This window comes from Panthera tigris, chromosome C2, assembly GCF_018350195.1.
Source record: "Panthera tigris isolate Pti1 chromosome C2, P.tigris_Pti1_mat1.1, whole genome shotgun sequence".
NCBI classification, from domain to species: domain Eukaryota; kingdom Metazoa; phylum Chordata; class Mammalia; order Carnivora; family Felidae; genus Panthera; species Panthera tigris.
The window spans coordinates 143060632-143075992 of NC_056668.1; the positions used below are offsets into that span (position 1 = coordinate 143060632).

The window sequence follows — 15361 nt, forward strand, 5'->3', positions numbered from 1 at the left end:
GTAGCCGGAGGCAGGCGGGAATATTGTGGGGAAGGAAAATCTCTCCCATCGCTGACTTCCTTTTCCGGTTTCGTTTTGTCCGTTCACGTTTGGCTTGGAGGAAAGAATGTGAAAGGAACACTGATCTTGGCTGTCTTAATTTTCCCTGAGTACCTCTGCCCCTCACCCCCCTTCCTCATTTTATTATAGCAAGAAGGTACCAACAAGCTGGCAAGACCATGGAAATCCGATCCCTATTTTTGGGCTGTCGAGGAGAACTGGAGTCCGCTGGTCTTCCTGGTGCGAAGCACTTCTTGGAAATGTAGCAGTTGAGAACTCTGGTCTTTGTGTAGTGTTCATGTTACTATCTGCCCTGGGGCACTTGGATTTGAAGCTCTTGGTAGCTAGTAAAGAAGAGGAATCTAAAGATAGAAACTGTTGCTAAAGAGAACACTTGCGTATTTACTGCAAGCATTTTTCTTGTTTTTCCTCCAGAGTAACAGTAGTGTGGAAAGGTCTTCAGGAGCAAATAAATAGAACTGGAAAGTTAAAAAAAAAAAAAAAAGTGGCATTATCTAAACAAGAATCAAATTAGTTAAATTAGAACATTTTCACTATTGAAAAGGCATACCCTGCCCTTCAGGTGTCACTTCTTTCCAGTCAAAGATTCTGTAATATTCTGATTTGCCTCACTGTTATCTTTGTGGATTCATAGCAAGTGTTGTTGTCAGTAGATTTCTAATCTACTACTGCCATACTGCAAGAACATGTGAGCCCCAAAGCAAAATCTGAGCTAACAAATTCAGCCAGTGAAAAAGGTGAAAATTGACTTTCAGGTGATGATAGAATGTTGAGAAGTTAGAGCTTTGGAAATTTTCCCTGGTGGTATTATCCTGATTCTTTATCTCAGTATAAATTCATATGACTATATATAGTAGCAAACTCTCAAAATTTGATTTTTTTTTCAGACTCTTATACAAATGTATAACATATGCATCACATTGACTTTGAGAGAATCGCTCTGTAGTTTTATGAATAAAAAGTACCATCTTTACAGTGTTTGTGGTGTTGAAGATAGCTTTGTAATACGTATAAAACCATAATTAATATACTCAGTGGTTGATATGCTACCAAGTGGGAAAATCTTTAGCAGAATTTATAGATTTTTAAGCCTGTTATTTCTGATTTAACACCAGGACTTTGGAAAATCTAAATCAGTTCTCATGTGATTCTAGAATTGTTTTTTTGCCCTAGGAGGTTTTAGAGGAATGAGAGAAGTTTTTGAGAGGAATCAGGAGAAGTTTTTGCAAGCCATTTAAAAACCGTGTTTAGGGGCGCCTGGGTGGCGCAGTCGGTAAGCGTCCGACTTCAGCCAGGTCACGATCTCGCGGTCCGTGAGTTCGAGCCCCGCGTCAGGCTCTGGCCTGATGGCTCGGAGCCTGGAGCCTGTTTCCGATTCTGTGTCTCCCTCTCTCTCTGCCCCTCCCCCGTTCATGCTCTGTCTCTCTCTGTCCCAAAAATAAATAAAAAACGTTGAAAAAAAAATTAAAAACAAAAACAAAAAAAAAAAACAACCGTGTTTAAATAGGAATTATAACCTAGAATTCATTATATAGGTAAATTTCTATTATAATTTCTTATGGAAAAATGGTTTAATATTATACAGCTGTGTCTGTATTTAAGGAAGTGATTAAAAAATTGGTACTTTTGTTATCTAAAACCACTGCAAAATTTATAGAGCGAAAGGTGGATTCATTAGGACACATTATTAATAAGTTGTATAGATTAAAGCTATGTAAGCGAAAGGAAGAGGTAACATTTCAAAATTGATTTTATAAAATAGGTCAGTATATCACAATATTTCTTCTACTCCATTCAGTAATTATCGTGTTAATCACTGATGCCTCATATGATGTATGCTGCAGACCAGGAGGAAAGAAGTATGTGGAGATAGCCCCCAGTTTTATTATTTCCCTTCAAGTCGAGATCAGCTTTCCACTCCGCAGGATGTCTCACAGGCATCTGAAATTCACCATGTCCACAGCTGAATTCCTCTCCCCCCTGGTGTTTCCTTTTGTGTTCCCTGTGTCAGTGAGTGGTCACAGCGATTTCACCAGGAGCCAGAAAACTGGGAACCTTCTTTGAATCCTCTTTATTTAGTCCCTATAAGCCCTGGGCATCTTGTAGGATCTCCCTTGAAACTGTCCTTTTTCGCTCCATCCATACTTACAGTGCCTTTTTCTCATCTTAAACAGTAGCTCTGGCAAAGCTAAGGAGAAAGAGAAGGCTTAAATAGTTAGGCCAGATTTCAGCAAAGCATAATCTGGGCAAAATCTGGTAAAGCCTGTAAACGGTGAGTGGTTAGTAACATTTTCAAAGGGTCGTTTAAAAAAAAAAAAAAAAAAAAAAAAAAGGAACATAGGTGGTAAAGATGGTCTGTAGCCTGCAAAGCTTGAAGTATTCACGGTCTGGTCCTTGACTAGAAATAGTTTGTTGAGCTCTGGCGTAAGCAGTGGAAACTGGGAAACAAGGGGCGCCTGGGTGGCTCAGTCGGTTAAGCGTCCGACTTCAGCTCAGGTCACGATCTCGCGGTCCGTGAGTTCGAGCCCCGCGTTGGGCTCTGGGCTGATGGCTCAGAGCCTGGAGCCTGCTTCCGATTCTGTGTCTCCCTCTCTCTTTGCCCCTCCCCCGTTCATGCCCTGTCTCTCTCTGTCTCAAAAATAAATAAAACGTTAAAAAAAAAAAATTAAAAAAAAAAAACTGAGAAACAAGTATAGGTATGGTAAAGAGGGAAAATATCATGTGAATATCTTCCTATCATTATTTTGAGTATTTAGATGAAATGGATAGTTTCCTTGAGAAATAGAAATTTATTAAAACTGCAACTGACTTAAAAATAAATAAAAAGCTCTTAGAAAATGGAATCAGTAGTTAAAGCTCTCTTTGTGTCTGTCTCTCTCCCACGTACTCCAAGACCTAGGCCCTAAGAGCTGGTGTACCACCAGAGACCATAGGGCTATTGCGTGTATGTTCACATACACACATACACACATACATATGTATATGGCCAGATACTGGCTCATGTAACTGGGGGGGGGGGGGGGGGGCTAGTTGGGCAAGTCTGAAACGCATAGGGCAGACCAGGCTATCAGAACAGCATTGGAACTCTTGGTTGTGAGCTGAAGCTATAGTTCCCAGATGGAATTCTGTTCTTAAGGCTTTTCAACTGATTGTATCAGGCCCACCCACATTATCTAGGATAATCTCCTTTGCTTAAAGTCAACTGATTATAGACTTTAATCACATCTGCAAAGTACCTTCGCAGCAATACCTGGATTAGTTTGAATAACTGGAGACTGTAGCCTTGCCAAGTGGAATCATAAAACTGACTGTCACAGGTGGTTTCTATCAGACTTTAAAGAAACTGATAATGGGGTGCCTGGGTGGCTCAGTCAGTTAAGCCTCTGGCTCTTGATTTCTTTGGCTCAGGTCATGATCTTATGGGTCATGAGATTGAGCCCCACGTTGTGTGGGACTCTGCTCTGACAGCAGGGAGCCTGCTTGGAACTCTCTCCCTTTCTCTCTGCCATCCCCTGCTTGTGCTTGCTTGCTCTCAAAAGAAAGAAAGAACGAACGAATTGATAATAGTCTTTATTTTATACGGTGTTCCAGAGAAAATGAAGGAAAGGAAAGGTCCCTAGTTTATTGTTTAAATAATGTAACTGAGATACCAGAGCAATACAGAGGAAAATCATAGGCAAATCTCAACATGAAGATGACTGTAAAAATTCTAAATAAAATTTGAACATCCAAGACAGATGTGCTGTTAATTTCTGCTTACCATTTTTCTAAAGGACAGAGCCAGAAAAGAAGAGCTGCAGAGCTGTCCCTGTGATTGTGTACATAGAAATTGGAAGAGACAGTTGACAATTTATTAGAACTAATGAGAGTTAAGTAAGACTGTGTTGGGTTGTAAGAACAATATAAAAAATTCAGGTGAACCTATATAATAGCAGTAAATAATTACATGTTGCTTATGAAAAGGTTACCTTTACCAGTATAAGTAAATCTAATAAAAGATCAACAGTGTCTTTAAGGAGAGAATTATAAAACTTTTTGTCTACTTAATTTCTGATAGTTGTGTGTTAAAATCACACAAAGTTGTGATAGTTGTGTGTTAAAATCATTATGAGAACAGATTTTTAAAAATGTTTTACAGCTAATCTATTCTAAATTGAGGTAAAATGTACAGTAAAATTTATAGATTGTGAGTTTTGTTAAATGTATACAACCCAATCAGGACATCCGCAAAAGAATATCCTTCTCAACTCCCATAGATAACCAGTGTTTTGTTTATCACCATAGATTTTTTTTCATGTTCTTGAATCATGTGGTAGGTACTTTTGCACCTGGCTTCTTGTTCTCAACAGTTTTTGAGATTCACCCACATTGAGTATATCAGTAGTTAATTCTTTTGCATTGCTAAATAATATTCAATTGGGCATTTAGGTTGTTTCCAATTTGGGGCTATTAGGAATGCTTCCATAAACAGACTTGCACAAGTCATTTTCTGGAAACATGTTGTCATTTGGGTTGGGTGAATGAATACCTAAGAGTGGAAAGTAGGAAAGTAGGTTAGGTGTATATTTCACTATAACTTAAGCAGTTTTCCAAAGAATTTATCTTTTCACACTCTTACCAGCAATATATGAAAGTTCCAGTTGCTCCACATTCTAATATTTGGTGTTGTGTTTTTAATTTTAGTCATCCTCGTGGGTATGAAATAGTATCATGGGGTTCATTTGTATTTTCTCCATGACTAATGATTTTAAACAAACACCTGTTCATTTACTTATTTACAGCTTGTCTATATTGTTTTCAAAGAGTCCATTCAAACCTTTTGTCCCTTTTGTACTGGGTGGTTTGTATTTTTGTAATTGATATGTAGGAGTTATTTATATATGCTAAATTCAAGTCCTTGTCAAATCTCTCTCTATAGATCTGTGTCTCTGTCTGTCTATATACTGTGAACATTTTCTTCTGGTTTGTGGCTTGTCTTTTAATTTTCTTCACGGTGTTTTTTTTGATGAACAGCAGATTTTATATTTGATGAAATCAAATTTATCCTTTTTCCCTTTGTGTCTTTAAAATATTTTTGTCTACTCCGAGGAGTTGAAGTTTTTTGTTTTTGAGTTTTTGTTTGGTTGGTTGGCTTAATAGTTTTAGTTTTTATATTTAGGTTTGTGATCTGTGGCAAATTAACTTTTTTGGGTATTGTGAAGTAGGAGGTCAGATGGTTCAGACTGATCCTCTCCCCTCAGTGTTTATCTAGGTGTCTTTATCACCATTTGTTGAAAATGCTTTTATTTTTTCATTAAGTAGCCTTGGTGAATTTGTCAAAATAAAGTGACTGTATAAATGTGGAAGCATTTCTGGACTCTATTACATTAATCTATTTGTTTATCCAAATTCTCTCCAGTACTACACCACTTTGATTGCCCTAGCTTTGTAGTAAGACTTGAAATCAGGGACTGGAAGTCATCCAAATTTGTTCTTCTGTTTTAATATTGTTTTGGTTATTCTCACTCCTTTTGTCTTCTACATTTTTAAGCTTTTTTAAAAATTATAACTTTAGGGGTGCCTGGGTGCTTCAGTCAGTTGAGCATCCAACTTGGGCTCAGGGCATAATCTCACTGTTGGTGGGTTTGAGACCCACATCGGGCTCTGTGTTGACAGCTCAGAGCCTGGAGCCTGCTTGGGATTCTGTGTCTCCTTCTCTCTCTGCCCCTCCCCTGCTTGCACTCTGTCTCACTCTGTCTCTCAAAAATAAATGTAAAAAGAAAATTAAAAAAAATAAAATTATAATTTTATTTTGCAATAATTTATCAAGCTGTGAAACATGACATTTTTCATGTAGTTTTTCTCCAGCTTTTCCTAATGCTATTTTCTCTCATAACCATGGTACAGGTCTTCAGTGAGTATGATACTGCCTTCAGAAGAGCAAAAATTGGTATTGGAGGGAGAAAATAATCTTGTTTTAATGTACTGTTATGCATGCAGTGTTCCTGTGGTATTAACATTTCATGGGGAGCATTAGTGATAAGGAAGGTCTAAAAAGGGCTCTTAGAATGAAAAAGTTGGGACACACAGCTATAATTAATTGTGCCTAAGAAAACCAGGAATTGACATTAGTGTGCTAACTCAGGTACATGTCTTAGTTGAGCTATACCAAATTTTACATGTGTGTGTGTGTAGTTCTATGACATTTTATTACATATGAAGACGAAAGCAACCATGATCGCAATCAGCATACAGAACTGTTCTGTCACCACAAAGGAAACCCCTCATGTTTCCTTCTAATAGTCACACTGCCTCCTCCACTCGTTCCTGGCAACCAATGATCTGTTTTCCATCACTCTAATTTGTCAATTTAAGTGGAATCATGTAATACGTAGCTCTTTGAGGTGGTCTTTTTTTCATTCAACATAATACCCTTGAGATCCATTCAAATTGCTGCTGCTGTTGTATGTTAGTAGTTCTTTGTTTTATTGCTGAGTAATATTCCATTATGTTGATGAACTGGTATTCATTCATCCATTGAAGGACTTTTGGGTTAATTCCAAGTTTTGGCTATTACAAGTAAAGCCTCAGTGAACATGTGTATACAGGTTTTTGTGTGAACATCTTTTCATTTCTCTGGGCTAAATCCTAAGGGGTGTGCTGGGTCATATGGTAAATACATGTTTAACTTTATAAGAAACTACCTGATTATCTTTCAGAATGGCTGTGCAATTTAATGTTCCCACAGCAATGTATGAGAGATCCGGTTACTCTGCATCCTTGTTAGCACTTGGTATTATTATTATTATTATTATTATTATTATCATTTTAGCCATCTTAATAGGTCTTTAGTGATAACTTTTGTAACCTTAATTTGGATTTCCATAATGACTAATGATGTTGAGCATCTCTTCATATGCTTATTTGCCATACTTATATCTCCTATCTAGTGGTTGTTCAAGTCTTTTGCCCATTTCTAAATGGATTGTTTTCTTACTGTTGGAGTTTGCAGAAATCTTTGTATATTTTGAATACAAGTCCTTTTTTAGATATGAGATTTGCAAATAATTTTTCCCATATGTGGCTTGTTTTTATCCTTCTAAAAGCAGTGTTTGTGGAGTGAAAGTTTTTAATTTGGATGAAGTAGAATTTATTCTTTTTCTCTTCTCTGAATCATGAGTTTGTGTCATATATAACTCTTTGATTAACTCTGGGTCATGAAGATTTTCTTCTGTAGTTTCTTATAGAAGTTTTTTCCTTTAACTTTTTATTTTGAAACAATTACAGACTCACAGGAAGTTACAAAAAAAAATACTATATAGAGTCCTATGTGCCCTTCATGCTACTTCCCACAATGCCTCTTGTATAATGGTAGTATAATATCAAAAGCAGGAAATTGAAGCCGGTGCAATACTATTAACTGGACTATATACCTTTTCAATTTTCACCAGTTTTTATCTATATATGCAATGTGTGTATATAGTTCTATGCAATTTTATTCTATGTTCCTGTTCCTATAAAGAAAGCATTCAGTGTTTTACTATTAAGTGTGATGTTAGTTATAGGGTTTTTGTAGGCACTCTATTAGGTTCCTTTCTGTTCCTAGTTTATTGAAAGTTTTGTTTGTTTTTAATGAATGGTATTGAATTTATTAAATGTTTTTTCTGCTTCAGTTGACGTGATTCATACGTTTTTCTTCTTTTCGACTATTAATCACATTGATTGATTTTCGGATAGTGAACCAGCTTCATATCTTTGGAATAAACCCAACTTGATATGATGTATTTTTATTTTTCTATATTCCTGGATTTGATTTACTAATATTTTGTTGAGAACTTTGAGTCTGTATTCATGAGGACTATTGGTCTGTGTTTTATGTTTTTAATATTGCCTTTGCTTTTGATATCAGAACAGTGCTGGTCTCATAAAATGTGCTAGGAAGAGACTAGAAATGGTGTTATTCTTTAAATATCTCGTAGACTTTGCCAACGAGGACATTTGGGCCAGTTTTCTTTTCTTTTTTCCCCTAAAAAAACCAAAAACCTGAAACTCTTCAGTAATGAAGGTATCATTTGTTTGCCTGTTGTCAATTTTACTGATTTCTGCTCCTATTTTTATTTATTTGCTTGTTTTAGGTTCTTTTTGATCTTTCTCTAGTTTTGTCAGATAGAAATGTAGAGTGTTGGTTTGAGACTTTTTTTTTTAAGTTTATTTATTTATTTTGAGAATGAGAACATGAGCTGGGGAGGGGCAGAGAGAGAGAGAGAGAGGGAGAGAGAGAGAATTCAAAGCAGGGTCCTTGCTGTCAGAGCAGAGCCCAAAACAGGGCTCCATCTCACAAACCGAACTGTGAGATCATGACCTGAGCTGAAATCAAGGGTCTGATGCTCAACTGACTGAGCCACCGACTGAGCCACCCAGGTGCCCCAAGAGACTTTCTTTTTTAATATGAGCATTTATTGCTATAGATTGCCTACAAGCACTGCTTTAGCTTTTAGTAAGTTTTGTTTTTATTTTCTTTCAGGTCATTGTATTATTCTACTCTCCTTGATACTTCTTCAACCTAGGAATTCTTTAGAAGAGTGGTGTTTAATTTCCAACTGTTAGGAAATTTTTCCTGCTACTTTCTGTTCTTGGTATCTAGTTGATTCCATTATGGTCAGAGAAAATACTTTCAATTTGTTGATATTCCACTTGATTTATCTATAATGGTTTTTAATTTTTTTTTTTTTTAGTGGTTGTAAAGATTATAGTGTATGTGTATAGTTTATCACAGTCTGTTAGCATGAACATTTTATCATGTAAGTGGAATATAGGTAATCTTGCTACCCCCAAAGTTTACTTTACCCTCTCCCCTTTACGGTATAGTCATTTTTTTTTTAATTTTTGTTTTATTTTATATTTGAGAGAGAGAGAGAGGGAGAGAGACAGAGCGTGAGCAGGGGAGGGGCATAAAGATGGAAACGGAATCTGAAGTAGGCTCCAGGCTCCATGCTCTCAGCACAGAGCCTGATGCAGGGCTTGAACCCATGAACTGCGAGATCATGAGCATCCTAGTCTTGATTTTGGCTCAGGTCATGATCTCGTGGTTCCTGATATCAAGCCCTGTGTTGGGCTCCCCACTGACAGTAGGAAGCCTGCCTGGGATTCTGTCTTCCTCTCTGTCTCTGCCCCTCCCCCACTCGCACTCTCTCCTTCTCTCTCTCAAAATAAATAAACATTAAAAAAGAATATTTAAAACTCAAGGAAAGAATAGTTTCTGTTGCCTTTTCTTTGTTCCTGTTGTTCTGAGTTTCCTTTTGTTACCATATCCTTCCTGTCTGAATAACTTCCTTTAGCCATTGTTTGAGAATAGGTCTGCTGGCAAGAAATTACCTTAGCTTCTCGTCATCTCAGTTGTCTTTATTTCATCTTCAATCCTAAAAAAAAATCCTTTGTCCTTTGAATCTTTGTTCTACTATATGTCTCTCCGATGCTTTGAAGATTTTTCTTTGCCTTTCATTTTCAGAAGTTTTATTATGATGTGTTTCTTTAGGTTTTTAACTGTTTTTCTTGAATTAATAGGTCTTTTGCCTCATTTAAAAAAATTTTAATATTTATTTTTAAGAGAGACAGAGAGAGAGAGAGAGAGAGAGATGGAGCATGAGCAAGGGAGGGGCAGAGAGAGAGGGAGGCAGAGAATCTGAACCAGGCTGCGTGCTGTCAGCACAGGGCCCGATGTGGGGCCGGAACTCACAAACCTTGAGATCATGACTTAAGCCAAGGACAGATGCTTAATCTTGCCATCAGGCACCCCTCTTTTGCCTCATTTGGAAAGGTTTCAGCCATTATTTTTTCAAGTATTTTGTTAGCTCTGCATTGTTTTTTGTTTTTTTCTCAGACTCTGGTAAAATAAGTGATAGACTTTTTTTTTTTTTTTTAATTTCTTTTATTCTTTGTCCTGCGGGTCCCTGAGCCTTATTTAGCTCATTTTTTAAAAAGCTTTATTTTATTTTGTCATCTCCATTGGAATTTTGTATATTAATCTAATATCTGGAAACCTTATTAGTTCTATAGCTTTTTTGTAGACTCTTGGATTTTCTAGATAGATGATCTTTTATTTTTCTTACTCTATTAGACTGTCTAGAATGTCAAGTATAATGCTGAGGAGAAGTGGCAAGAGCAGACTTCTTTACCTTGTTCCATATCTTAGAGGGAAAACATCAGCAAGTGGGTTTTTTTCTGTAGATGTTATTTATCATGTTCAGGAAGTTTCCTTCTGTTGCTACTTTACTGAGATTTTATTAGGAATGGATGTTAGATTTTTGTCAGATGTATGTTATGTGTCTGTTGTGATAACCGTATGTTTTTCCTTTTTTAGCTTTTTAATCTGATGAATTAGATTTATCAATTTTTGAATGTTAAGTCAGTCTTGCAGTCCTGGAATAGACTTCATTTAGTCATGAAGTATTATCCTTCTTTATACTATTGGATTTTAAATTGCCACTCTTTTTTTTTTTTTTTTTTTTTTTTTTTTAAGATTTTTACATCTATGCTTATGATGGGATATTATAGATTTCTTTAATGTCTTTGCCTGGTTTTGGTATCCGGATAATGCTGGCCTCAGCAATTTTTTTTAAGAGTGTATGGAATTGGTATTATTTCTTTTTTAAATGTTTGGTCATATTCATGTGCAGCTATCTATGTCTGGAATTATTTTTTGGGAGAAGGCTTTTAACTACAGATTCAATTTCCCTTTTTTTTTTTTTTTTAATGTTTATTTGTTTATTTATTGAAAGAGAGAGGGAGAGAGAAAGAGCAAGCCAGGGAGGGGCAGAGAGAGAGAGTGGGAGAGAAAAATCCAAGTGGGCTCTGCACTGTCAGCATAGTGAAAACGAAAGAAGGTTTTCCTTGCCTAAAAATTTGTAGCATCTTCCCATTGTTCTCAGGATAAAATTCAAACGCAGGGCTTGAACCCATGAACCGTGAGATCATGACCTGAGCTAAAACCAAGAGTCTGATGCTTAAGGAGCTGAGCCACCCAGACGGCCTGATTCATTTTTTTTAATAGATACAGGGCTGGAGTGGTTCTCTATCTATGTCTTCTTGAGTTAGCTTTGGTTGTTTGTGCTGTTAATTTTATTGGCTTACATTTAAAGATTATTTGAGCACATTATCATTTAAAAATCATTGTTTTAGAGTTTATTTCAAGAGAGAGAGCCTGCTCCTGTGCACATGCAAGTGGGGGAGGGGCCGAGAGACGGGGAGAGAGAGAATCCCAAGCGGGCTCCACAGTGTCAATGCAGAGCCTGACATGGGGCTCGATCCCACGGACCATGAGATCATGACCTGAGCCAAAATCGAGAGTCAGATGCTCAACCGACTGAGCCACCCAAAGCGCCCCCAAAATGTGTGTCATTTTTAATGTTTGTGATAGCTCTCTTTTCTTGGCTAGTGTTTATCAATTTTAATAATCTTCTCAAAGCACCAGCTTTGGTTTCATTGCTCTTCTGTATCGTTTTGTTTATTTTCTATTTTATTTGTTTTGGCTTTGATCTTTATTATTTATTTTCTTTTGTTTGCTTTGTTTAGTTTGTTCTTTTTCTGGTTTCTCAAGGTGGAAGCTTAAGTCGTTGATTTAAGACCATTCTTCTTTTCCAGTGTAGACTTGTAGTGCTACAGATTTTCCTCTCAGTACTGTTTTAACTGTCTCACACAAATTATATGTTTTCACTTTCATTTATTTCAAAATAGTTTATTTCCCTTTTGATTGCTTCTTAGCTGCATGGGTTATTTAAAAGTGTGTTATTTGTGGCGGGGGGGGGGGGGCGGCACCTGGGTGGCTCAGTCAGCTGACCGTCTGACTTTGGCTCAGGTTGTGACCTTGTAGTTAGTGAGTGTGAGTGCTGTGTAGGGCTCTGTGCTGACAGCTCAGAGCCTGGAACCTGCTTTGGATTCTGTGTCTCCCTCCCTCTCTCTCTCTCTCTCTCTCTCTCTCCGTCCCCCACTCATGCTCTGTCTCTCTCTCTCTCTCAAAAATAAATAAACATTAAAAAATTTTTTTAAAGTGTGTTACTTGGTTTCCAAATATTTGGAGATTATTAAGACATCCTCCTGTTACTGATTTCTAACTTAATTACGTTGGTGTCGGGGAACATACTTTGTAGGACTTGAATTCTTTTAATTTATTGAGATATTTTTCATGGTCTAGACTATGGTTTATCTTGGTTAATATTCAGCTCTTATAAGTGGAATATTCTATAAATGGGTCAAATTAATTGATGATATGGTTCAGATACTTTGTAGTTTTAACATGTAAATTTAAATTCATGTTTTATATTACATTTGTGCATCATGAGTTCATTTTTATTTTACCTGAGGATATTCTCTCTTACTTCTTGTGGCAGATTTTGTTTCACCAAGGTCACAACATTGGGCGCTTGGGTGGCTCAGTTGGTTAAGTGTCCAACTTCAGGTCATAATCTCTAATCTCGTGGTTTGTGGGTTTGTGCCCTGCATCAGGCTCTGCACGGACAATGCAGAACCTGCTTGGAATTCTCTCTCTCTGCCCCCGTCCTGTGCTCGCTTGCGCTCCTTATCCTCTCTCTCTCTCTCTCTCTCTCAAAATAAACTTAAAACACAATTAAAAAAAAAAGGTCACAACATTATCTTGCATTCCTCATGCTCTTCTGTAATGTGGCCTTGCAAGAAAGAATGGCGACCTAATTTCCCTGTGCTTGGGTATAGCCTGTCCTTGGCGACTTGATCAATGTAGTACCTACAGTAGAAATGATGCTTCATGGCTTCTGTGACAGGGTCAGAAAGGTTAAACCTACAGCTTTCGCTTGGTTTTCCTGAAACACTTACTCTCTAGACAATTCCTTTTCACATTCCTACCTCTCCTGACCTACCTGTTACTGTGCCAAGCCAAACCGAATGGAGAGGCCTTGTGTAGGTGCTCTAGTTTACAGTCCTCACTGGGCCTGTTCGTCAGCCACTTCAGCCCAGATGTCAAATACACAAGTGAAGAAAGAGGTCCTCTTCGAAGTAGGTCTTCCAGACTCAGCTTTTGCAGCCGTTGAAGTCAATACCAGTCATTTGACTCTTCCTAGATGAGGTCCCAGATACTGTGAGGCAGAGGGGAGTCAGTTCTGCTTTTCCTTTCCAAATTACTAACCTGTAGGATCTCTCTCTATAACAAAATGTTTGTTTTATACCACTATGTTTGATTGGTGGCTTATCAGACAACAATAGGGATCACTTCTTTTCAGTAGGGTATGCGAGAGGTAAATGTTTCAGTCCCTTCATACCTGAACTTCATTCTTAATTGGTTTTGGGATTCTTGGTTATAAAATAATGCACTCCCAGAACTTTGAGGTTACTTCTCCGTTGTCTTCATGCATCCATGGCTTGCCAGTGAAACATGATGTAAATCTGATGCTCATTCCACGGTGAGGGTAGTGTTTTCTCTCTCTTGAAGCTTTTAGGATTTTTGAGCTTCAGACATTTCAAAGTGCACGTAGGTAATCTCTGATCCATTTCTGTCTGAGGACTCACATCTGTTTATTTACCTCAGTATATTTACTTACTCTAAAATCTTTTTTTTTCTTTTTTTACTCTCTTCTCAAGATTTGGATTCTTATTGATTCATTACAGTTGGTTTCTCCCTTTCACTGTGTTGTCCATCCAATTTAGGTGATCCTCGGCTGTTTTATTGTTGGTTTTGTTTGCTTTTTGACATGCCCTTTTACACTGTCTGCAGATCCTCTATCAGTTCGTAGCTGCCTGCATCCAGAGATTGTTGGGAATCGCATAGTACCAGGGAAAGTGGAGGGGTTCCTGGTCTTCCTAGGTGTCGCTAGATACTGGGAAATTTTCTGACCCTTTGGGGATGGATACATGTATTTACTTCTTTTACCCATGGGTCTGGAGGCAGCAGAAGAGGTGATCCATTTGCTCCTACTGAGGTATTTCAACCGATTATGCTTTGGTTTTCTTCAGGGAAGTCTCTTGCTGCCCATGTTTGCTGCTTCGGTGCATGGAGCAGTACCTACTTTTGGCATCAGTTTTTTTCCCTCGGAAAAACCTGTGGGTATATGATTACCTCCTTTAATCCGATCTCATCTGCCTTTTGTCTTTCAAAGAGATTCCTGATCATTTTGATTTTTCTGACGACACCGGCCCAAGCTACATCGGAGTAGCTTTTTTTTTTTCAGGACTCTCTATGAATTTAAGACACTGGTAGGACCCTGGAGCAGGTGTTCTGTCTACCATTTTAGTCTAATTGTGGTAGTTTTGTTTAAAATGCACAGAAATCTCACATGCTGTTTTTATGTGCACATGTAGTTCTACTTTTTCTTCTTCTGACGGTTCTTTCTTTCTTAGGCTACTCTTATTACCAGGTTGAGAATCTCTTCATCTTGGATCTCTTCATCTATCCTTGGATCTCACTATTGATAAAAATTCTCTTTTTGTGGGTTGTATTAAAAAGCAAAATTATACTGTTTTAGTTTATGACTTTAATTTTGACAAGATTGCGTGGAATATGTTATCAATTAAAGTGTTACAATATAGCTTGCAGAAATTTTTAGAAAGACACTGTCTATGTCCCACATTTTTTTCTGTTGTGTATAAGAAATATTTAGAATGATTTTTAGTGACGAAAATAGCCACAATTTTATGAGATTTTAAGAGTCAGTTTTTAGTATGTTTGTATAGGCTTTTATTTTGAATAAACCAGAGTGTTTATTTCTTCCCTAAACTGGTGATTTAATTGAAACTTCACTATATTAAAGATCTTTTTTTTTTTTTTTCCAGAGCAGCATCTCAGACATGTCGAAAAGGACGTTTTGATCCCTAAAATAATGAGAGAGAAAGCCCGAGAGAGATGTTCTGAACAAGTTCAAGGTAAGATTCAAATATTCATATAAAGATCAAATACATTTTTTATAATATGATCTGAATTTAATCCTTAGCCTTAGAGTCAAATAGTCAATGAATTAATATGTATGAATTGTTTCTCACCCTTTCACTGAGATACCAATATTTCAGCTTTCAGAACTTCCAGACGGTGTTCAATTCATTTACAATTTAAAAATATTCTCCCAAATTACTAAGAAAAAATATTTTTTCCCAGAAGTACAGTTGTATGTAGAGAAAGACTTGGTATGAGTATTTTAGAGAAACAAGTTATTCTGGCGATTTTGATAGGGAAAGAAGAAACATCAAATGTAACATGTACCTGTTTTTTCTTCATCAACATATTCACACAGACATATATATTCTAAGATGATTTTCTTTGAGGTCATTGTCTATTATTGAATTGTTAATGGAATCCCAATAG

General features: G+C 37.0%; 1 protein-coding gene across 1 annotated transcript in view; it reads left to right on the forward strand.

Annotated features, from left to right (window-relative positions):
• Positions 1–15361, forward strand: part of CMC1 (C-X9-C motif containing 1) — a 94185-nt gene that overhangs the window by 11871 nt on the left and 66953 nt on the right. Inside the window, exon 2 of the mRNA XM_042957154.1 lies at positions 14836–14925. Coding sequence (XP_042813088.1) covers positions 14836–14925 — 90 coding nt within the window. The remainder of the gene's footprint in view (positions 1–14835; positions 14926–15361) is intronic.